The sequence below is a fragment of the Lithobates pipiens genome, unplaced genomic scaffold, assembly GCF_037356315.1.
Source record: "Lithobates pipiens isolate NorthernLeopardFrog02 unplaced genomic scaffold, aLitPip1_a1.2 Scaffold_35, whole genome shotgun sequence".
NCBI classification, from domain to species: Eukaryota; Metazoa; Chordata; class Amphibia; order Anura; family Ranidae; genus Lithobates; species Lithobates pipiens.
Window position 1 is genome coordinate 13,719,099 of NW_027507811.1, and position 22,136 is coordinate 13,741,234.

Genomic DNA, 22,136 nt, shown 5'->3' on the forward strand with positions numbered 1-22,136 from the left:
GAGGTACAAGTTGGTTAATGAAGACATAAAAGTACCCATCTTTAAATAGCCAGCAAATATGGAAAATTAAGGATGAGATAACATTTAAACCTGACTTTAGGTGGTCATGTCCTGTCATGGCTTCCAAGAAAACACTATATTTTCAGCCTGGTCTTCCCAATTTTAGAGGTGCGGGTTGGTTAATCAAGACATAAAAGTTTCCATCCTTAAATAGCCAGCGAATATGGAAAATTATGGATGAGGGAACTGTTGAACCTGACTTTAGGTGGTCATGTCCTGTCATGGCTTTAAAAAAACACTACATTTTCAGCCTGGTCTTCCTGATTTAGAGGTGCAGGTTGGGTTGGTTAATAAAGACATAAAAGTACCTGTAATGGAAATTTGTAGGTTCTGTATATAATTGTATTCTATTTTATATGTATTGCACAATGCCCTCACTGTGCACAGGGCACTAATAATGTTTTCAGTACATGTTTTTCATTCTTTCGAGTTCTGATTAGAATTAGCCTGCCTATGTAACGCCCCTTGTTACCATAAACGTACAATTGTAATTGTTAGGTTGCTCGACTTCTGTAAGTAACCCCTGGTAGCCTAGGCTAGGATTGAAGAGCGGAGGTCCCTTTCACCGGTGGACAAAACATTACACATACACTGTTGTACGTGAATAATGAATGTGCCTATTGAAGCACACACAACAATTTTATTTAGTTTGAACAGAAGGACAGCCCTGTGGTTTAACCAATCAGGGACTGCCACATAAAATATGCAAGATAGTATATTTTACTACGTCATCATGGTTTTTTTGTACAAGCAATTTCTGCCTAGTAACAAAAAGCTAAATATATACATTTTTATACAGTTTAAAATGTTTCTTAAGTCTGGTGCAAGACAGGCCTGTGGTTTTAACGCCATGGAGTTACTTCTGCTCTCAAAAAGGGAAGTAGCTTAACCGCATCCATCTGTTCTAAACAGATATCTAACCTTGTGATAAAATACCTTGTACAAGCAAAAAACACATATGACCTTAAGCAATAGGTTTCTATGTCATGCTAACAGTAATTTTCCAATACCCAAAATGGATGTCTTCTAACAAGATGGTTCCCTCATTTACCTTATAATCCTTCCTTTGATCATTCTGTGATTTACATAATGATCATTCCTTTTCTAATTTAATAGCACAGGCTTCATACTCCGAACCCTTGTGCTCTTGGTTTCTATACCATACCGTTGGATCCTTAACAATGGAAGTGAGTTTCAGATCCTTCGGAGCGACCGTGTTTCCCTTTTTACATAAACATTTGATTATCTTATAACAGGCATATAAAAATAGAATGAAGAGAATCACAGTGACAATTGTCATGGCAGCATTTCGGAGCCAAGATATTAATCCCCCAAAACTAAAACTGCTCGAGAAGGGATCCCAGTTTTTTCCTATGTTCCTTGCCTCTTTCTGTAGTTTATTTACCTCTTCCCTGTGTTGGGCAATAACGTCATAGTAGTCTGGGACTTCGATGCTGGTATTATGAATCCAGGTACAGCACTCATAATCCTCAGTAGTCTCACAGAGGCCAGTAAGGGCTGCACTCATACTTTCTATAGCCAACTCATGTAGTTCTAGTTGCTTCCTAATTGCCCTAGTTTCTAGATTTAGTTTGGTTATGTCATCAGAATTTTCCTCCAGAATCTCATCAATTATGCCAGTGTAATTATTTAATCTTTTCATTAGGTCAATTCCCCACCCTGTCCAGGAAGGGAACCATGCCCAGGCCATATCTTTTTCTAAAAACAATTCTCGTTTATTACGGTGTCTAAGGGGATATCTAGGATGCATGCTGGCTTCAAGGAGGTGACTTCCCTTGTTATCCCCTAATACCCCCATAATAGGAACCAGGGCTGCAAGGTAACACCACCCCTGGGGTTTGGTTGGGATCCAGGGGTGACAGAGTTTGCCGCAGCATATATATATGGTATTTCCTAGAGCTAGGGGTCGTTTATGGAACACGTTCCTAAGAGTATCAGAAAGGCCAGAGAGCACCAGTATTGACATTAATTGGTGTATTGTAGTCTTGGTACTGGAGCTAAGAAAGTCTAAAAAGGTGGCATTTAGGGTGGGATCTGAAGTATGGAAGAAAGAAGGACTGTTAAATGATGTCATTGAAATGTTAAGTTTTGCTTGTTTGCAAACCTCGGCTCCATCTGTGGTGTTTCCCAGTCGGAAACACCAGTCTGGGAAGTGGCTTCTACCTATAATTTGGAAAGTGAGGGTTTTATTTGGAAGGGTCCTAGTAACATTCGTTAGGACGATAGGGGGTGTTCCATTAAGGAGGGGGGTAAAATTCAAGGGGACTGCCATGAGAGGGATTCTAGCTGTACTGGGATGTAGCTTGCTGCAAATCCAGCATTTCTCAAAACCAGATTTTTGAGCATAGCTATATTTGAATTTTAGTAGTAACATCTTGTTAGTCAGTCCCTTAGGTGACTCATTAACGGGTACAATACTTCTACTATGTCTTTGGCCGGGGGTATTATTCATCTTAGGTGGTCCACATATCCCTTTTAATAAACCTAAATCTTCTGGATGATATATACAGTTGGCTATAAACCATGTGGGCAGGAATACAAATAGTACCAGACTACCCCAAAGGCATACAGCCTTCCCTGACACTGATGGAGAAAGCATCTTTGTTTTTTTAAAGTTCTGATTATTTGTTATCTAAGAGTTCTGTTCTTCTTCTTCGTTTCTCATCCCGGCAGTTGTTGGCTCTGTTTTGTCCTTTTGAGGGGGTGTGGGATCTTCCAGGGAAATTTGTTCTATGCCTCTCTGAACTTCTTGTAGATCTTGTTCTTGGGAGTTGCTGCTCTCTGTCACTGCCAGGGGCTCTGGAGTCGAGGGAAGCTGGGGACACTTTTTAAGACGGCTGGCGTGGATCCAGGTGTTTCCTAGGTCTGTTAACACTGCGGTCCTGGATACCTTTTCCACCTTCCATGGTCCTGAGAAAGCCGGTCCGATACTCTTTCTTTGTGCTAATTGTTTGATCAGCACTTTATCCCCAGGGATGAAGGGATGCGTTGGTTCTGTGGGAAGAGGGAAAAAAGGTGACAGAAACGTGTTCGTTCATTTCATGAAGCATACTTACCAGGTTTTTCACGTACATTTCCTGTTGGGAATAAATGTCAATATCAGTGTCTTGGTCTAATGGGGGTAATTCTATGTTTGCGGGGATTCCCATGAGGACCTCAAAGGGTGATAGTTTTGTTCTTGCATGTGGATCTTCCCCTCTTTTGACCAAAGACCTTCAGGGTCTTTGGTCAATCCTTCCTTTGTCCAAAAATGGACATCATCTTCTGTGGCCATTGATTGCATCTGTGCTATGACAGTTTTAAAGTTAGGTGCTGCGAAGTGTTCCTTGAAAAACATTGTTGTGGGGGCAGGTGGGTTAGGGGAAAAGGCAGCAGCTCTTTTAGCTTCTCTGTCAGCAAGAGCATTCCCTTTTGAAACACGACTGCTGTTAGAGGAGTGTGTCTTTACTTTACTTTAATTATGGCTACCTTTTCTGGAAGAAGAATGGCTTGGAGGAGAGCACTAATCTGTGTGGAGTTGCCAATTATTTTGTTGTCTGCTGTTTTAAAACCTCTATTGGCCCATATCACACCAAAATCATGCACCACTCCAAAAGCATATCTACTGTCTGTGTAGACGTTCACCTCTTTACCGGTGAATAGAATGCAGGCCCTAGTGAGGGCTTCTAACTCTGCTACCTGGGCTGAAGAAGGAGGTAATGATTTTGCCTCCAGTACGATGTCTGGTAGTTGAACAACTGCATAACCGGTTAAAAAGGTGGAGTCAGAGGGACGTGAGCAGCTACCGTCAACGAAAACATCCTCTGCACCTGAGATAGGGGTGTCAGTGAGATCCGGTCTGGGACTGGTAATAGCAGCAACCTTTTCCGAACAGTCATGTATAATGTCTGGGTCATGTGGTAAACGCAACATGGAATGCAAAAGGCGCACAGCGGGGTTGCTGGCAGGCACATATTTGAGTGTGAGGTTATCAGTGTTCATCAGTGTTATCTCATAACCACTAAGTCTTTGCGAGGTCATATGTTGGGTATTCATGTTCTGAATAAGATGCGTGACTGAATGAGTGGTATAGAGAGTCAATGGGTGACCTAGCACTAATTTGTTTGCATCTTGTACAGCCATTGCACAGGCAGCAAGATTTTGGAGACAGAATGGCATTCCCTGTACTTGGATGGGGAGTTTTTTTTTTAGATAGGTAGGAGACAGGGCGGTAGCCTGTTCCATGCTGTTGTGTTAGCACGGCGGCAAAAGAGGTCCCCGAGACTACACAGTATAGTTGAAAAGCTTTACCATAGTCTACCAACCCTAGGGCGGGAGCATTTGACAGACTGTTTAATAGAGCTTGAAAAGCTTGTAGTCTGTCTTCAGTCCAATCTATTAATTTAGGGGCTGTCGAGCCAGTAGCCTCTCTTAGGATACTATCATAATGAGAACAGTCAGGAATCCATTGGCGGCAATATACCATTGCACCCAAGAACGAGAGTAGGGCGGCTTTGTCTTTTGGGGGACTGAGAGCTCGAAGGGCTGCGGCACGTTTGGGGGACACTAGCCTTGTCCCTTCCTTTAGAATGCACCCTAGGTATTCTACCTGTGGCTGGCACCATTGTATTTTCTTCCTTGAGGCTAGATGCCCGGCGTGAGCTAGGTGTTGTAACAGTGATGTTGAATCGACCGCACAATCTTCAGCAGTTCGACTGCACAGGAGCAAGTCGTCCACATACTGTATCAGTACCGACCCTCGCTCAGATGTCCAAGACTTGACAGTCTCGTTGAGTACCATAGAGAAGGCGGCTGGACTGTCTACATACCCTTGCCAGGTTAGTTGGCCCCCGGCCCAGGAGAAAGCAAACATAGGTTGGGCTTCCTCTGCAATGGGAATGCTAAAGAAAGCATTCGCTAAATCAATTACTGTGTAGCATAGAGAGTCTGCCGGTATGCATGAAAAAATAAGTGATGTCTGAGACTAGGGGTGGGAGGGGAATCACTTGTTTGTTTACTGCTCTGAGGTCTTGGACGAGTCTCCACTCGCCACTGGCCTTCTTTACAGGGTAAATGGGTGTGTTCCAGGGACTGATGATTGGTCTCAGGATACCTTTTGATATGTAATCATTAATTTGAGGGGAGATGCCTTTGACTTTCTCTGGGGGTAGGGGATACTGTTTTTGATATTGTATCCCTGCATCTGACCGCATTTGGGGTGCATATGGTGTGCAATTAATAAAGCCCACACTACCTTTGTTTTCTGCCCAAATTGTGTGATGGTCAAGGGAGGAAGGTATCATTAGAAAGAAACTCCTGTGTGCATGTCTTTTTGGGAACCCTCTGTGTGCATGTCGCTTAGGGCCATGTAAGTCACATAATGGTGAACTAGCGGTAAGGGAACCTTCTTTATTAAACTTAATGGTAATACACAGTTGTGCCAAGAGGTCCCGTCCCATAAGGGGCACAGGGCATGAGGACAAGACGGCAAAAGTTTGGGTACATAATTTCTGTCCTTCTGGAGTGGCTACAGTCAGTGGTGGAGTGATGGGATGGGTGACAGGTGTCCCATTAATACCAACAGAGTTTCCCTCGGTGCATTATTTGTGGCTGTGTAGGATATTGGGGTAGTGGTTGACGAGGGTTCTGGTATGGCAGATAACGGGGATACTGTGGGCGGGTCTGGGGGTTAAATCCCCTGCCTCTGCCTCTTGCTCTAATCTGTCCAGTCCTATAAGGGCACTGGGATTTCCAATGTCCTTGCTGTCCACAATTGCCTATATTTTCCAAGGCATTTGTTCCATGCACAGAAACAATCCTTCATGTATTGTGGGTCAGCCCCTTTGCAGGGAGGATAAGAATGCTTATGTACCTGACAAATTTTACTGACTTCTTGCCAGTCTTCCTCTGAACAAGGACCTTGGGGTCCTGGGTCATGGATTCCCAATTGCTGACACCTTTCTCGGACTTGTGTCCAAAATGGTTCTACCTGGGGGCCAGGGATCATATTACTGACAAATTCATAGGGTGATGGGGTGGCCATAGCTTGGGTTGCTGCAGTATTCCCCATCTAGTAGTCTGGGCAGTGTGTGTCTAGTGGCAGGACACAGGTGATAACACCCGGTTTGTCCAACAATCCGGTCTCTGGTCTGGGAGTAGGATCCCTGATCTTTTTTGGGGCAGATGGACTTATATAAAAACTATGAAGATTCACCCTTAATATATGATAAAGGGTAAATTTTTCCTGGTGGCGGTATTTACCCCTCTTACACCAAGTCTGCAAGAGAACCCCCCTGGTCTGGTGGTCAGTAAAATCCACTTGTCATCTATTCTTAGGAAGAGTAGACCTAACGTGCAATGGGGGCAGGCGGATGCTATGTCACTACAAGAGGGCTCCTCATATTCTGCACTCATTTAAACAACAACAATTATTTTCCTTATACTCTATATTAAAACTTATACTCTATATACTTACACGTGTACCTAGAGAGAAACAGACATATTCTTAATATACTTTAAGACATGAAATAACCGTATTGCAATACATTTATCAATTTATAGTGCACTTTTTTTTTTTTTTAAAAAAAATTTTTTTCAAATGGGCGTCCACTCCACCAATCCCTTTGTCACGGGCGTAATCTACTACTTCCCGTGTTAAAAATACTATCACCAATAGTTTTAAGTCAGACCAACCTAGTCGGACTCCCCTAAACCTATAAATTCCTTGCGAGCCCTTTTAACCTCCCGAGGGACCAGCCTAGTTCCTCGCGAAGGCACAGTTACTTCTTTTAATTTTAAACTAAGTTCGTAGCGGCCGCCCGGACAGAGTAAGTGTTTACACCATTCACCAATCAGGTAAAAAAGAGTAAAGTGACTTACCTGTCGCAAGACGAGACGAACCCCACTTTGCTGGTACCAAAACTGTTAGGTTGCTCGACTTCTGTAAGTAACCCCTGGTAGCCTAGGCTAGGATTGAAGAGCGGAGGTCCCTTTCACCGGTGGACAAAACATTACACATACACTGTTGTACGTGAATAATGAATGTGCCTATTGAAGCACACACAACAATTTTATTTAGTTTGAACAGAAGGACAGCCCTGTGGTTTAACCAATCAGGGACTGCCACATAAAATATGCAAGATAGTATATTTTACTACGTCATCATGGTTTTTTTGTACAAGCAATTTCTGCCTAGTAACAAAAAGCTAAATATATACATTTTTATACAGTTTAAAATGTTTCTTAAGTCTGGTGCAAGACAGGCCTGTGGTTTTAACGCCATGGAGTTACTTCTGCTCTCAAAAAGGGAAGTAGCTTAACCGCATCCATCTGTTCTAAACAGATATCTAACCTTGTGATAAAATACCTTGTACAAGCAAAAAACACATATGACCTTAAGCAATAGGTTTCTATGTCATGCTAACAGTAATTTTCCAATACCCAAAATGGATGTCTTCTAACAAGATGGTTCCCTCATTTACCTTATAGTAATATTAATGTGATACCTACGTAATCATGTGTATAAAAACCTTCACATGCGTCATAATAAAGGAGAACGGTTATTTGGAAAGATGCTGAGCGTATCTTTTGTGTCTGTTCCCTACTGCAGTAGTTATTAATTTGGAACCACTAATCAATATGAGGATAGGAGTTGCCTATCATCAAAATATCCATGTATATTCTTAGCCCCCAAGTGCAGAACTTTACATTTATCAACATTAAACCTCATCTGCCACATAGTCGCCCAATTAGACAGAGCATTGAGGTCGGCTTGTAAATTGGAGACATCCTGTAAGGACGTTATTCCACTGCATATCTCGGTGTCATCTGCAAAGACAGAAATGTTACTTTTGATCCCAGACCCAATATCATTTATAAAGATGTAAAAAGTAAGGGTCCCAGCACTGAACCTTGGGGTACACCACTGATAACCTTAGACCATTCAAAGTAAGAATCATTAACCACTACTCTCTTAATTCTGTCTTTTAGCCAATTTTCTATCCATTTACAAACATGATCACTTTGTACTCAGAAAACACTCAAAATACCGATATACCATCCACTGCCGGCCAGAACTGGCAACAACGGACGGGACAGATCCATGGATTCCCACTTCGACACCAAATTCTGACACGATCGGACTTTCCGGCAGACTAGGTCCGACGGTCTTCCCGACTGACTTTTCACCAGAGTTCCGACTGACTTCCGAACTAACGGAATTGGCCACATGCGAACGGGCTAAGTCCGTTCGAAAGTCCGTTTTCGTTTTGAAGGTGATGAGGTAAGAAGGGACTAAAAAAAGGAAGTTCAATAGCCAGTAGCCAATAGCTTCCCTTGCGTCGTATTTGGTCCGTCGGACCAGCACACAGACGAACGGTTTTCCCCGATAGGAATTGAGTCCATCGGACAGATTTTTAACATGTTCTAATTCTAGGTCCACCGGATTTTTATAACGAAAAATGATCGGATTAGCCCACACATGATAGTCTGCTGGAAAGTCCAGTCGCGTGTGCGGCGTTACCCGACTTTTGGCTTTGTTAAATTGAGATTCCTCAGACCAGCTGGTCACCCCATGTTGGTGATCTGGTAACCCCGTTTTCCTGTTCTCAGCAGAAAGGAGAAGACCCTGGTGCAGTCTTCTATTAATGGAGTGCATCCCTCGTAATGTTCTCCAGGCTGGGTGTTCAGAAACAACCTTTTGCAGCACTGCTGTAAAGAGGGCAGTTACGGACCAAAAAAAGGCAAATAGATATTTATTTTTCGGTTTCAAATAGACTTTAATGGATATGTCTTGCTTTAGCCGAAATCAAACCAAAATTAGCTCTTTGCTAATCGAAAAACACTTCAGAAAGTTTGAGTTGACGTGCAAAATGTGTTCTATTTCAGCACTGTCGCCATAGATATATATATATATTTTTTTTAGTATTGGAGTTTTATCTTTTTTTTTATAAAAGAGAAGCAGCCCAAATACAAAACGCCCGGCCCCCACCCCGGGTTACAACCCCTGTAACAGCCCTACATAGTTGGAAGTAACATATCAAGAACATAAGATGTTCCATACAATAAATATACTTATACATAGTCAGTGGTGGACCTATCATATCTGACAACCAGGATAGTAACACCCCTCCCCTTCCCCCCACGCAATATAGCATTACAGACAGCATGCACAGTCAAGTTGTGGTTGTGGCCAAATGGCGTTAACAGTAGGAGGAGCCAAGAAGAGCATGGTTTAAAAAAAACGAAGCCTTCTTACTGTAGAGTATATACTATACGTAGTACAGTGGTCAGGAGTATGTCATATAAAGCCCAGTGTACAGAGTTCTGTGGCCAGGAGTGTGGTACGTACAACATAGTGTTTATAATGCAGGGACTCGGGAGTGCTTAATGCAGAGAGTGAAGGGGTCAGGAGTGTGTAGCGAACAGAGTGCAGGGCACAGAAATGTATAATGCAGGGGGTGCAGGATCTAGGAGTGCCTAACATAGTAAGTACACTGAGTGTGTAATGCAGATAGTGCAGGACTCAAGAGTTCGTAATGTAAAGAGTTCAAGGGTCAGCAGTACATAACACATAGAGTACAGGGGTCAGGAGTCAGTAACTGTCAGGGAAATCATATGCATAGTTATGCTCAAAGGCGTGCGCAAAGATGTGCACATGTTCATATGAGCTCTCGAGTGACAAGTATACATTCCCTGACTCACGCACATGCCTGTGCGCATGTGCATTAGCGTGAGCATGCATGAATACTTGGCGCTCACCTGCCTATTGCATTAGAGGGAAGAAGTGTGTCCATGTGGGTTCCCTGGTGTCTAAAAAGGAAGAAGCTTCTCCATGTGGATTCTCTGGTGTCTAAAAAGAAGGAAGCTTGTCTGTGTGGGTTCTCTGGTGTCTAAGACAATTGTTCAAATGTTCTCTGGTGTTTGAGACAGAAAAAACTTGCTGAAATGGTTTCTCTTGTGTCTAAGAGGGAACACAATTGTCTGTGTGGGTTCTCTGGAGTCTAATTAGGAAGAAGCTTGTCCGTGTGGGTTACCTAGTGTCTAAAAAGAAGGTTCTCTGTGTGGGTTCTCTGGTGTCTAAAAAAGACGAAGCTTGTCCATGTGGGGTGTCTGGTATCTAAAAGGGAAGACGCTTATCTGTGTAGGTTCTCTGGTGTCTAAGCCCTTGTACACACGGTCGGAGAATCCGTCGGAATGTGTCCTATCGGACCATGTTGTCGGATAATCCGACTGTGTGTGGTATGCATCGGACTGATTCCGTCGGAATATCCGTCGGACCCAATTTTCCAACTTGTTGTAAATATTTTCCGACCAACTCGTTCCATCGGACATACTCCGATCATGTGTAGAGAATTTTGATCGGACCAAGTGCCACGCATGCTCAGATCAAATTCCTACATCAAAGCTATTGGCTACTAGCCTGAACGTAGTCCCATCATAACGAAATTACGTCATCACGTTCTGAATGATCGGATTTTTCGACAACTTAGTCCGACCGTGTGTATGCAACAGTTTCGGACAAGATCCGACAGACAAAATCCAAAGGATTTGGTTGTCGAAATCTCCGACCGTGTGTACAGGGGCTTAGAGCTAATAAGCTTATCTATGTGGGTTCCCTGGTGTCTGAGAGGGAAGAAGTGTGTCCATGTGGGTTCCCTGGTGTCTGAGAGGGAAGAAGTGTGTCCATGTGGGTTCCCTGGTGTCTGAGAGGGAAGAAGTGTGTCCATGTGGGTTCCCTGGTGTCTAGGAGGGAAGAAGTGTGTCCATGTGGGTTCCCTGGTGTCTAGGAGGGAAGAAACTTGTCCATATGGGTTGTCTGGTGTCTAAAAAGGAAGAAGCTTGCCCATGTGGGTTGTCTGGTGTCTAAAAAGGAAGAAGCTTGCCCATGTGGGTTGTCTGGTGTCTAGAAGGCAAGACGCTTGTCCGTGTGGATTCCCTGGTATCTTAAACGAAAGAAGCTTGTCCATGTGGGTTTTCTGGTGTCTACGAGCTAAGAAGCTTCTCCATGTGGGTTCTCTGGTGTCTAAGAAGGAAGAAGCCTGTATGTGTGGGTTCTCTGGTATCTAAGAGGGAAGAAGCTTCTCCGTTTGGGTTGCCTGGTGTCTAAAAAGGAAGAAGCTTCTCCATGTGGGTTCTCCGGTGTCTAAAAAGAAGGAAGCTTGTCTGTGTGGGTTCTCTGGTGTCTAAGACAATTGTTCAAATGTTCTCTGGTGTTTGAGACAGAAAAAACTTGCGCAAATGGTTTCTCTTGTGTCTAAGAGGGAACACAATTGTCTGTGTGGGTTCTCTGGAGTCTAATTAGGAAGAAGCTTGTCCGTGTGGGTTACCTAGTGCCTAAAAAGAAGGTTCTCTGTGTGGGTTCTCTGGTGTCTAAAAAAGACGAAGCTTGTCCATGTGGGGTGTCTGGTATCTAAAAGGGAAGACGCTTATCTGTGTAGGTTCTCTGGTGTCTAAGCCCTTGTACACACGGTCAGAGAATCCGTCGGAATGTGTCCTATCGGACCATGTTGTCGGATAATCCGACTGTGTGTGGTATGTATCGGACTGATTCCGTCGGAATATCCGTCGGAACCAATTTTCCAACTTGTTGTAAATATTTTCCGACCAACTGGTTCCATCGGACATACTCCGATCATGTGTAGAGAATTTTGATCGGACCAAGTGCCACGCATGCTCAGATCAAATTCCTACATCAAAGCTATTGGCTACTAGCCTGAACATAGTCCCATCGTAACGAAATTACGTCATCACATTCTGAATGATCGGATTTTTCGACAACTTAGTCCGACCGTGTGTATGCAACAGTTTCGGACAAGATCCGACAGACAAAATCCGACGGATTTGGTTGTCGAAATCTCCGACTGTGTGTACAGAGGCTTAGAGCTAATAAGCTTATCTATGTGGGTTCCCTGGTGTCTGAGAGGGAAGAAGTGTGTCCATGTGGGTTCCCTGGTGTCTAGGAGGGAAGAAACTTGTCCATATGGGTTGTCTGGTGTCTAAAAAGGAAGAAGCTTGCCCACGTGGGTTGTCTGGTGTCTAGTAGGCAAGACGCTTGTCCGTGTGGATTCCCTGGTATCTTAAACAAAAGAAGCTTGTCCATGTGGGTTTTCTGGTGTCTACGAGCTAAGAAGCTTCTGCATGTGGGTTGTCTGGTGTCTAAAAAGGAATAAGCTTGTCCGTGTAGGTTCTCTGGTGTCTAAGAGCTAAGAAGCTTGTCTATGTGGGGTGTCTGATATCTAAAGGGGAAAAAGTTGGTCTGTGTAGGTTATCCAGTGTCAAAGAGCTAATAAGCTTGTCCATGTGGGTTCACTGGTGTCTAGGAGGGAAGAAACTTGTTCATATGGGTTTTCTGGTGTGTAAAAAGAAGAATCTTGTCCATGTGGGTTTTCTAGTGTCTAAGAGCTAAGAAGCTTGTCCATGTGGGTTCTCTGGTGTATAAAAGGAAAAAAGCTTGTGTGTGGATTCTCTGGTGTCTTAAAAGGAAGAAGCTTTTCTTTTCTCTCGTGTCTAAAAAAGAGGAAACTGATGTCCATGAAGAATGAAGCTTATCCATATGGGTTCTCTGGTGTCTAAAAGGGAAGAATCTTGTCCATGTGAGTTCTCTGGTATCTAAGAGGGAAGAAGATTCTCTGTTTGGGTTCTCTGGTGTCTAAGAGGGCAGAAGCTTGCCCATGTGGGTTGTATGATGTCTAAAAGAGAGGAAGCTTGTCTGTGTGGGTTCTCTGATCTCTAAGCCCCTGTACACACGGTCGGAGATTCTGCCAACCAAATCCGTCGGATTTTGTCCGTCGGATTTAGTCCGACGGATTGTGTCCGAAACTGTTGCATACACACGGTCGGACTAAGTTGTCGAAAAATCCGATCTTTCAGAACGTGATGACGTAATGTCGTCACGATGGGACTACATTCAGGCTAGTAGCCAATAACTTTGATGTAGGAATTTGATCTGAGCATGCGTGGCACTTGGTCCGATCAAAATTCGCTACACATGATCGGATTACGTCCGACCGGCCCAGTTGGTCGGGAAATATTTCCAACATGTTGGAAAATTGGGTCCGACGGATATTCGGACGGAATCAGTCCAATGCATACCACACACAGTCGGATTATCCGACGACACGGTCCGATAGGACACATTCCGACGGATTCTCTGACCGTGTGTACAAGGGCTAGGAGGGAAGAAGCTTATCCATGTGGGTTCTCTAGTGTCTAAGAGGGAAGAAGCATGTCCATGTAGCTTCTCTGGTGTCTAAAAAGGAAGAAGCTTGTCCATGTGGGTTGTCTGGTGTCTAAAAGGGAAGAAGCTTGTCCATGTAGGTTCCTTGGTGTCTTAAAGGAAATAAGTTTGTCCATGTGGGTTTTCTGGTGTCTAAGAGCTAAGAAGCTTCTCAAATGTGGGTTGTCTGGTGTCTAAAAAGGAAGAAGCTTGTCCATGTGGTTTGTCTAGTGTCTAAAATGGAAGAAGCTCATCCATGTAGGTTCTCTGGTGTCTAAAAAGGAAGAAGCTTGCCCATGTGGGTTGTCTGGTGTCTAAAAGGGAAGAAGCTTGTCCACGTAGGTTCCTTGGTGTCTTAAAGGAAATAAGTTTGTCCATGTGGGTTTTCTGGTGTCTAAGAGCTAAGAAGCTTCTCAAATGTGGGTTGTCTGGTGTCTAAAAAGGAAGAAGCTTGTCCATGTGGTTTGTCTAGTGTCTAAAATGGAAGAAGCTCATCCATGTAGGTTCTCTGGTGTCTAAGAGGGAAGAAGCTTGTCCACGTTGGTTCTCTGGTGTCTAAGAGGGAAGATGCTTGTCCATGTAGGTTCTCTGGTGTCTAATGCCGCGTACACACGGGCGGACTGTATGGCGTACTTAGTTCGTCATACAATCCGACGGACAGTCCGTCGTACTTTCGACTGAACGGACTTGACCACACACGGATGCACAAACAGTCCGTCGAAAGCTTGCGCGATGACGTGTACAGCACGTACGACGGGACTAGAAATAGGAAGTCCAATACACAGCAAAGCACCCTTCCGCCGTGTAAATCCTTTCTGGGCATGCGCCATTCTTAGTCCGTCGAACTAGCATACTGACGAGCGGATTGTCCGCTGAAACCAAAGTATGACGGACAGAATTTCGAAAAATCCGAAATTCTTAGTACGCCAGACTGCACGCTGAAAAAGTCCGCTGAAGCCCACACACGAGCGGACTGTCCGCTGAAATGTGTTTCGACGGACTAAGTACGCCATACAGTCCGCCCGTGTGTACGCGGCATAAGAGGGAAGAAGCTTGTCCATCTGGGTTCTCTGGTGTTTAAGAGGGAAGAAGCTTCTCTGTTTGGGTTGTCTGGTGTCTAAGAAGGAAGAAGCCTGTCTGTGTGGGTTGTCTGGTGTCTTAAAGGGAAGAAGTTTGTCTTTGGGGTTCTCTGGTGAAGGAAGAAACTGATGTCTAATGCTGCGTACACACGATAAAATTGTCCGGCGTACTTAGTCCACCGAAACGCATTTCACTGGACAAATTGATCGTGTGTGGGCTTCAGTGGACTTTCTCGGATTTGGGTTTCATACGTTCGTCAGTATGCTAGTCCGGCGGACTAAGAATGACGCATGCTCAGAAGCAAGTATGAAAAGGAAGCTATTGGCTACTGGCTATTGAACTTCCTTTTTCTAGTCCCGTCGTACGTGCTGTACGTCATCGCGCTAGCAAACGCTGGACTTTCTGTGTGTCCGTGTGTGGCCAAGTCCTTTGGGTAGAAAGTCCGCCGGACTATCCGCCGGATTGTTTGCCGGACTAAGTACGCCGGACAATTTGATCGTGTGTACGCGGCATAAGAAGGAAGAAGCTTGTCCATGTGGCTTATCTGGTGTCTTAGAGAGAAGAAACTTGTCTATGTGGGTTATCTAGTGTCTAAAAAAGGTTGTCTGTGTGGGTTCTCTGGTATCTAAGAGGGAAGAACTTGTCCATGTCAGTTATCTGAGCTCAAGGAAGTATCTTATCAGTGTGGACTCTCTGGTGTCTAAGGAAGATTACATTTGTTCATGTGGGCTTCTTTGTTGTCCTAAAGGGAAAAAAATTTGCCTCTGTAAGTTCTCAGATCTCTACGATGGAAGAACCTTGTCCATGTGAGTTCTTTGGTGTCTAAGGAGGTCTCCTTTCAGGGTGAAACGTTTTCCACAGCTTGAGCAGGCATGTGGCCGCACTCCACTGTGAAATTTCAAGTGCCTCATAAGACTCTCTTTCCAATTAAATCCTTTCCCGCACTCTGAACACGAAAAAGCAGGCTCTCCGGTGTGACTTCTCTGATGGTTAACGAGGTATCTTTTCTCATTAAAACTCTTCCCGCACTCAGAACATGTATACGGAAGCTCGCCTGTGTGAATTCTCTGGTGGGTTTTAAGATGTCCTTTCTGGCTATAACATTTCCCGCACTCTGAACAAGAAAACGGCTTCTCTACGGTGTGGTTTTTAAAAAGGGCATCAGGGCGGTCCTTCTGTGGGGAACATTTTCCTTGCTCAGAGGGCTCCTCGGTGGAGTGCGCTTCCTGATTACCAACAAGGTCTGGCTTCTTCCTGAACACTTCCTCGCTCTCAGAACACGAAAGGGTCTTCTCGGCTGTGTGATCATCTTGATGTTCTTGAAAACTTGATTTTGCTTTTAAGGAATTCTCACATTCAGATTTTGCTTGCTGCTCATCTGTGAGGGTCCTTTGGTGCAGGATAAGCATGCTTCTAAATGGAAAAGTCTTTCCGCACGCCCTACACGTGTATGTTTTTTTGGCTATGTGGGTCCTCAGGTGTTTGTTAAGTGTATCTTTCCAAGAAAAACATTTCCCGCACTCGGAACAGTAAAAAGGTCGCTCGCCCGTGTGAATTCTGAGATGTTTTTTCAGATGACCGCTCTGCATGAAGGACTGACCGCACTCTGTGCACACGTAAGGACGCTCTCCTGTGTGAAACCTCAAATGGCTGAGAAGGTCGCTCTTCCCTACGAAAGATTTTTCACATTCCGTACAAGGATAGGGCCGCACTCCAGTGTGTTGGCTTAAATGTCTAATAAGACCCGACTTCGATATAAAACGTCTCCCGCACTCTGAACATAGGTAGGGTCGCACCCCTGTGTGTATTTTTTTATGAAAGACGAGATGTCCTTTTGTCTTAAAACATTTTCCGCAGTCAGAACATGAAAATGGTCGCTCAGCTGTGTTTGCCTTCTGATGTATAGTAAAAGTCGATGACAACGTTGAACATTTTTTACCCTTAGAATGTGGAGAAATGGCCTCAGCTTTCTGGAAAACATGACAAGGTTTCTCAGGATTTCGAGGATCTGGTGCCTTATCTGCGATGTTAGTTTTTGAAACGATATTCTGGGTAATAGCATGTGACCTATCAGAAGGTTCCTCAGGAATAGAGGGATCTGCGGATGTGTCCACACTGGGAATTATTGGATATACATTTGGGTTGGTGGTATGTAATAGATGAGGAGTATCAAAAGGATTGGTTGATGTTTCTGCACTGTAAATTCTGTGATGTATATTTAGAGTTATGTTCTTGACTTCTGGAAAATTTTGCATCATCCTGTTATCTTTTGTGTTATCTTCTGAGGAAGACAAAAGATGTTCTTCAGGACTATTCCAGGCATCGTGTCCATCTTCTGTAAAGAGATTTCCATAAATAACCATTTAACTACAGCACACTGGGTTATCATGTACACACATTGATGACATTGTCTGGAAAGGAATGGAGATGGACCTTTCATATGGTGTACAGTATCTCCTCCTCATTTGTTGGGAACATGACGTTATATTGAGGAATGGAGATGGACCTTTCATATGGTGTACAGTATCTCCTCCTCATTTGTTAGGAACATGACGTTATATTGAGGAATGAAGATGGACCTTTCATATGGTGTACAGTATCTCCTCCTCATTTGTTGGGAACATGACGTTATATTGAGGAATGGAGATGGACCTTTCATATGGTGTACAGTATCTCCTCCTCATTTGTTGGGAACATGACGTTATATTGAGGAATGGAGATGGACCTTTCATATGGTGTACAGTATCTCCTCCTCATTTGTTGGGAACATGACATTATAATGAGGAATGGAGATGGACCTTCCATATGGTGCACAGTATCTCCTCCTCATTTGTTGGGAACATGACGTTATATTTAGGAATGGAGATGGACCTTTCATATGGTGTACATTATCTCCTCCTCATTTGTTGGGAACATGACGTTATATTGAGGAATGAAGATGGACCTTTCATATGGTGTACAGTATCTCCTCCTCATTTGTTGGGAACATGACGTTATATTGAGGAATGGAGATGGACCTTTCATATGGTGTACAGTATCTCCTCCTCATTTGTTGGGAACATGACGTTATATTGAGGAATGGAGATGGACCTTTCATATGGTGTACAGTATCTCCTCCTCATTTGTTGGGAACATGACCTAATATTGAGGAATAGAGATGGACCTTTCACATGGTGTACAGTATCTCCACCTCGCTTGGTCTTTAGTACTTACCTGAGCTGATAAATAGAGAAGAATCTTCCTCTTTAGCTGTCACCATCATCTCGACCTTCTCTGTAGATTGTTGAATACCCTTTACATAAGTCTTTTCTTCTGCTTTAACTTCAACCTTTGTATGAATCAAGTCTTCACTCTGAACCCAAAATAATAGAACATAACAACTGAAACTAAAAAAAGATACATAACTGTATACAATTTAGGGCCTCTTCTGTGCTTTATACCTACAGTCCCAACTACCTGATGATGGTGGGGGATGGTGTGATCTTCCTTTGTGGAATCCCGGGAATACAGAGGACGGGGACATCTCTCTGGTGGGTTCCCATTACTGGACCCATCTGTAGGAAACACACACACTGACTGAATACATTGTTTCTATGTGTTTATCAGATGATGGGGGATCTAGGTGGAGCCTCCGTACTGCTCTCTCCTTTACAATAAAGTCTCCTCTTACCCGGTGATGTGAGGGGCGGCTGATTGTCCATCATGACATCCTTGTAGAGATCCTTGTGTCCTTCTAAATACTCCCACTCCTCCATGGAGAAATAGACAGTGACATCCTGACACCTTATAGGAACCTGACACACACAATGATACAGTCACCATCCAGACACATCCCTTGTCTGTTACTGGATAATGTCCCAGAATTCCCAGAATCCTCCTCACCTCTCCTGCCAGCAGCTCCATCATCTTCTTGGTGACTTCTAAAACCTTCTTCTTGCTGTTTCTCTCAAGTGTGAGGGGGTGAGGTAGAGGCACTGTAATGGTCACATGGTCTCCAATCTTCACCGAAGGTAAATTCTGTATTGAAAAACTGAAGGTAAGTTGAGGTGATACTCACAAAATCTTCCTTAACAAACATAAGAGTGATGTTCCTGATGTGAATGAGTGATGTGACCTCCCAGAATCCTCCTCACCTCTCCGGTCAGGTCTGTGTTTTTATTAATAGAGATAAGAGTGATGTCATGTGACCTCCCAGAATCCTCCTCACCTCTCCGATCAGGTCTGTGTTTTATTAATAGAGATAAGAGTGATGTCATGTGACCTCCCAGAATCCTCCTCACCTCTCCGGTCAGGTCTGTGTTTTATTAATAGAGATAAGAGTGATGTCATGTGACCTCCCAGAATCCTCCTCACCTCTCCGGTCAGCAGGTAGATGATCTCCAGTGTGAGGTTCAAGATCTTCTCGGAAATGTGACCCTGGTCCTCCTCCATCCTCCCTAAGGTGGCCAGGTGGTCTGAACTGGATTCTTCTTTCTGTAGATAGTTAAAAATTTAGGAATTATCTGGATTTTATTTTATTTGAGTAATATTGTCTGTACAGTTCTGTCAAAGCACTGGACCGGTACCGATGAATAGAAAGCCCAGATGTCCTCAGGATGCTGGACACTTATGTGTTCTTTGTGTGTAGAGGATGTCACTGAATGGGTTATTATATTGACATATTATTGGACACTATATATGTGTGTATAATCATCTGCTGGAGCTAAAACATGTCACAGTGACTATGGAGGAAGAGGACGGAACATGACGGGGGGTTACTGGGTGTAAATAGAAAATAATATCTCATTACCTCCCCTGTTGCCAGTTCCACCAATGTCTTCTCTCTACTTCCTGTCTATGTGACATCATCTCCTGTCTGCGCTCGTTCTGCAGAAAAATAATGGAGACCGCCATCTTGTGGAGAGTATAGTAGCTGAAGGCTTCGTTATTTTCGACATCTGACTACTACCGGCTGATGCTGGAAATAGTAATTCGAGTGACGCTAAGCCTGGTCATCCTGATTTAGAAATGCAGTTTTGTTGCTGAAGACATCAAAAAAAGTCCCCCTTCTTTTAGAGTAAGAGCAGCGTTTGTCAACCTTTTCCACACAGAAGAACCCATGAAATAACTTTCCCATCTCAGAAAACCCCTGCTAAAATGGCTACATCTACAACTCATGATATATTAGTGTGATAGTCAGTAGGAAGAATTCTTCTTACACTTGTGGTCATTTGGGAAGAATTATTCCCTTGCAGATAGTTAAAAAGTTTAATGGTGTCATTAGGAACTTATATGAGAGGTAGAAAATTTCTCATTGCTCAAGGTACCCCTAGAAACCTCTGGAGGAACCCAAAGGTTGCATGGAACCCTGGTTGAGGAAGAACGCTCCTTAAACATGTGGTTATTGGGAAGAATTACCCCCTTACAGATAACTACAAAGATCAATGGTGTCCGTGGGAACTTATCCGAGAGGCAGAAGTTGTTCACTGCTCAAGGAACCCCTAGCAACCTCTGGAGGAACCCTAGCATTCCATGGAACCCTAGTTGAGGAAGAATTCTCCTTACACTTGTGGTGATTGGGAAGAATTACCTCCTTACAGATAGCTACAAAGCTCAATGGTGTCATTGAGAACTTATCTGAGAAGCAGAAATTTCTCATTGCTCAAGTAACCCCTACCAACCGCTGGAAGATCCCTAGAGTTCTATGGAACCCTGGATGAGGAAGAATGCTCTTTACACTTGTGATCGCTGGGAAGTATTATCCCCATTACAGATAGCTAAAAAGATGGTGTCAGTGGGAACTTATCACAGAGGCAGAAATTGCTCATTGCTCAAAGAACCCCTATCAACTTTTGAAGGAACCCTGGTTGAGGAGGAATACTCCTTACAGTTGTGGTGATTGGGAAGAATTACCCCCTTACAGATAGATAAAAAGATCAATGGTGTCAATGAGAACTTATCTGATAGGCAGAAATTTCTCATTGCTCAAGGAACCCCTAGAAACCCCTGGAGGAACCCTAGGGTTCCATGGAACCCTGGATGAGGAAGAATTATCCTTACACTTGTGGCGATTGGGAAAATAAACCCCTTACAGATGGCTAAAAAGATCAACGGTGCCACTGAGAAGCAGGAATTTCTCTTTACCTAAGGAACCCCTACCAACCTCTGGAGGATCCCTAGAGTTCCATGGAACCCTAGATGAGGAAGAATGCTCCTCACACTTGTGATCATTGGGAATAATTATCCCCTTGCAGATGAGGAAGAATGCTTCTTAGACTTGTGGAAGAATTATCTTCTTCCAGAGAGCTAAAAAGATCCATGGTGTCAGTGGGAACTTATCTGAGAGGTAGAACATTTCTCATTGCTCACGGAACCCCTAGAAACCTCTGGAGGAACCCAAAGGTTGCATGGAACCCTGGTTGAGGAAGAACGCTCCTTAAACATGTGGTCACTGGGAAGAATTACCCCCTTACAGATAACTACAAAGATCAATGGTGTCCGTGGGAACTTATCTGATAGGCAGAAGTTTCTCATTGCTCAAGGAACCCCTACCAACCTCTGGAGAACCCCTAGAGTTCCATGGAACCCTGGATGAGAAAGAATGCTCCTCACACTTGTGATCATTTGAAAGAATGATCCCCTTACGTAGACTTCTTAGACATGTGGAAGAATTATCCTTTTCCAGAGAGCTAAAAAGATCAATTTTGTCAGTGGGAACTTATCTAAGAGGCAGAAATTGCTCATTGCTCAAGGAACCCCTAACAACCTCTGGAGGAACCCTGGTTGAGGAAGAATTATCCTTAAACTTGTGGCAATTGGGAAAATAAACCTCTTACAGTTATCTAAAAAGATCAATGGTCTCACCGGTAACTTATCTGAGAGGCAGAAATGTCTCATTGCCCCAGGAACCCCCACCAACCTCTGGAGGATCCCTAGGGTTCCATAGAACCCTGGTTGAGGAAAAATTATCCTTAGCCCTTGTACACACGCTCTGAGAATCCGTCAGAATGTGTCCTATCAGACCGTGTTGTCGGATAATCCGACTGTCTGTGGTATGCATCAGACTGATTCCGTCGGAATATCCATCGGACCCAATTTTACAACTTGTTGGAAATATTTTCCGACAAACTGGTCCGATAGGACATACTCCGATCATGTGTAGAGAATTTTGATCGGACCAAGTGCCACGCATGCTCAGATCAAATTCCTACATCAAAGCTATTGGCTACTAGCCTGAATGTAGTCCCATCGTAACAAAATTATGTCATCACGTTCTGAAAGATTAGATTTTTCGACAACTTTGTCCGACTGTGTGTATGCAACAGTTTCGGACAAGATCCGACGGACAAAATCCAACGGATTTGGTTATCGAAATCTCCGACCGTATGTACAGGGGCTTACACTTGTGGCGATTGAGAAAATAAACCCCTTACAGATGGCTAAAAATATCAACGGTGCCACTGAGAACCTGAGAGGCAGGAATTTCTCTTTGCCCAAGGAACCCCTACCAACCTCTGGAGGATCCCTAGAGTTCCATGGAACCCTAGATGATGAAGAATGCTCCTCACACTTGTGATCATTTGGAAGAATTATCCCCTTACAGATGAGGAAGAATGCTTCTTAGACTTGTGGAAGAATTATCCTCTTCCAGAGAGCTAAAAAGATCAATTTTGTCAGTGGGAACTTATCTGAGAGGCAGAAATTGCCCATTGCTCAAGGAACCCCTAGCAACCTCTGGAGGAACCCTGGTTGAGGAAGAATTATCCTTAAACTGATGGTGATTGGGAAAATAAACCTCTCA

The 22,136-nt window shown here is 43.8% G+C and overlaps 2 protein-coding genes and 1 long non-coding RNA gene across 6 annotated transcripts in view; 1 reads left to right on the forward strand and 2 right to left on the reverse strand.

The window, feature by feature from the left end:
* Window positions 1-22,136, forward strand: part of LOC143955522 (uncharacterized) — a 433,055-nt gene that overhangs the window by 104,706 nt on the left and 306,213 nt on the right. The gene's annotated exons all lie outside the window — the stretch shown is intronic.
* LOC143955385 (uncharacterized) overlaps window positions 1-22,136 on the reverse strand; it is a 146,480-nt gene that overhangs the window by 55,331 nt on the left and 69,013 nt on the right. Inside the window, exons 7-13 of the mRNA XM_077465444.1 lie at window positions 19,146-19,190; window positions 18,710-18,829; window positions 18,239-18,373; window positions 18,027-18,150; window positions 17,801-17,910; window positions 17,570-17,708; window positions 15,143-16,691 (exon numbers count right to left, since the gene is read on the reverse strand). Coding sequence (XP_077321570.1) covers window positions 15,143-16,691; window positions 17,570-17,708; window positions 17,801-17,910; window positions 18,027-18,150; window positions 18,239-18,373; window positions 18,710-18,829; window positions 19,146-19,190 — 2,222 coding nt within the window. The remainder of the gene's footprint in view (window positions 1-15,142; window positions 16,692-17,569; window positions 17,709-17,800; window positions 17,911-18,026; window positions 18,151-18,238; window positions 18,374-18,709; window positions 18,830-19,145; window positions 19,191-22,136) is intronic.
* LOC143956137 (uncharacterized) lies at window positions 665-7,543 on the reverse strand. The gene is made up of 2 exons (XR_013269835.1): window positions 6,940-7,543; window positions 665-3,075 (listed from the first exon to the last, which is right to left on the reverse strand). It is a non-coding gene; the product is annotated as an uncharacterized LOC143956137 (long non-coding RNA).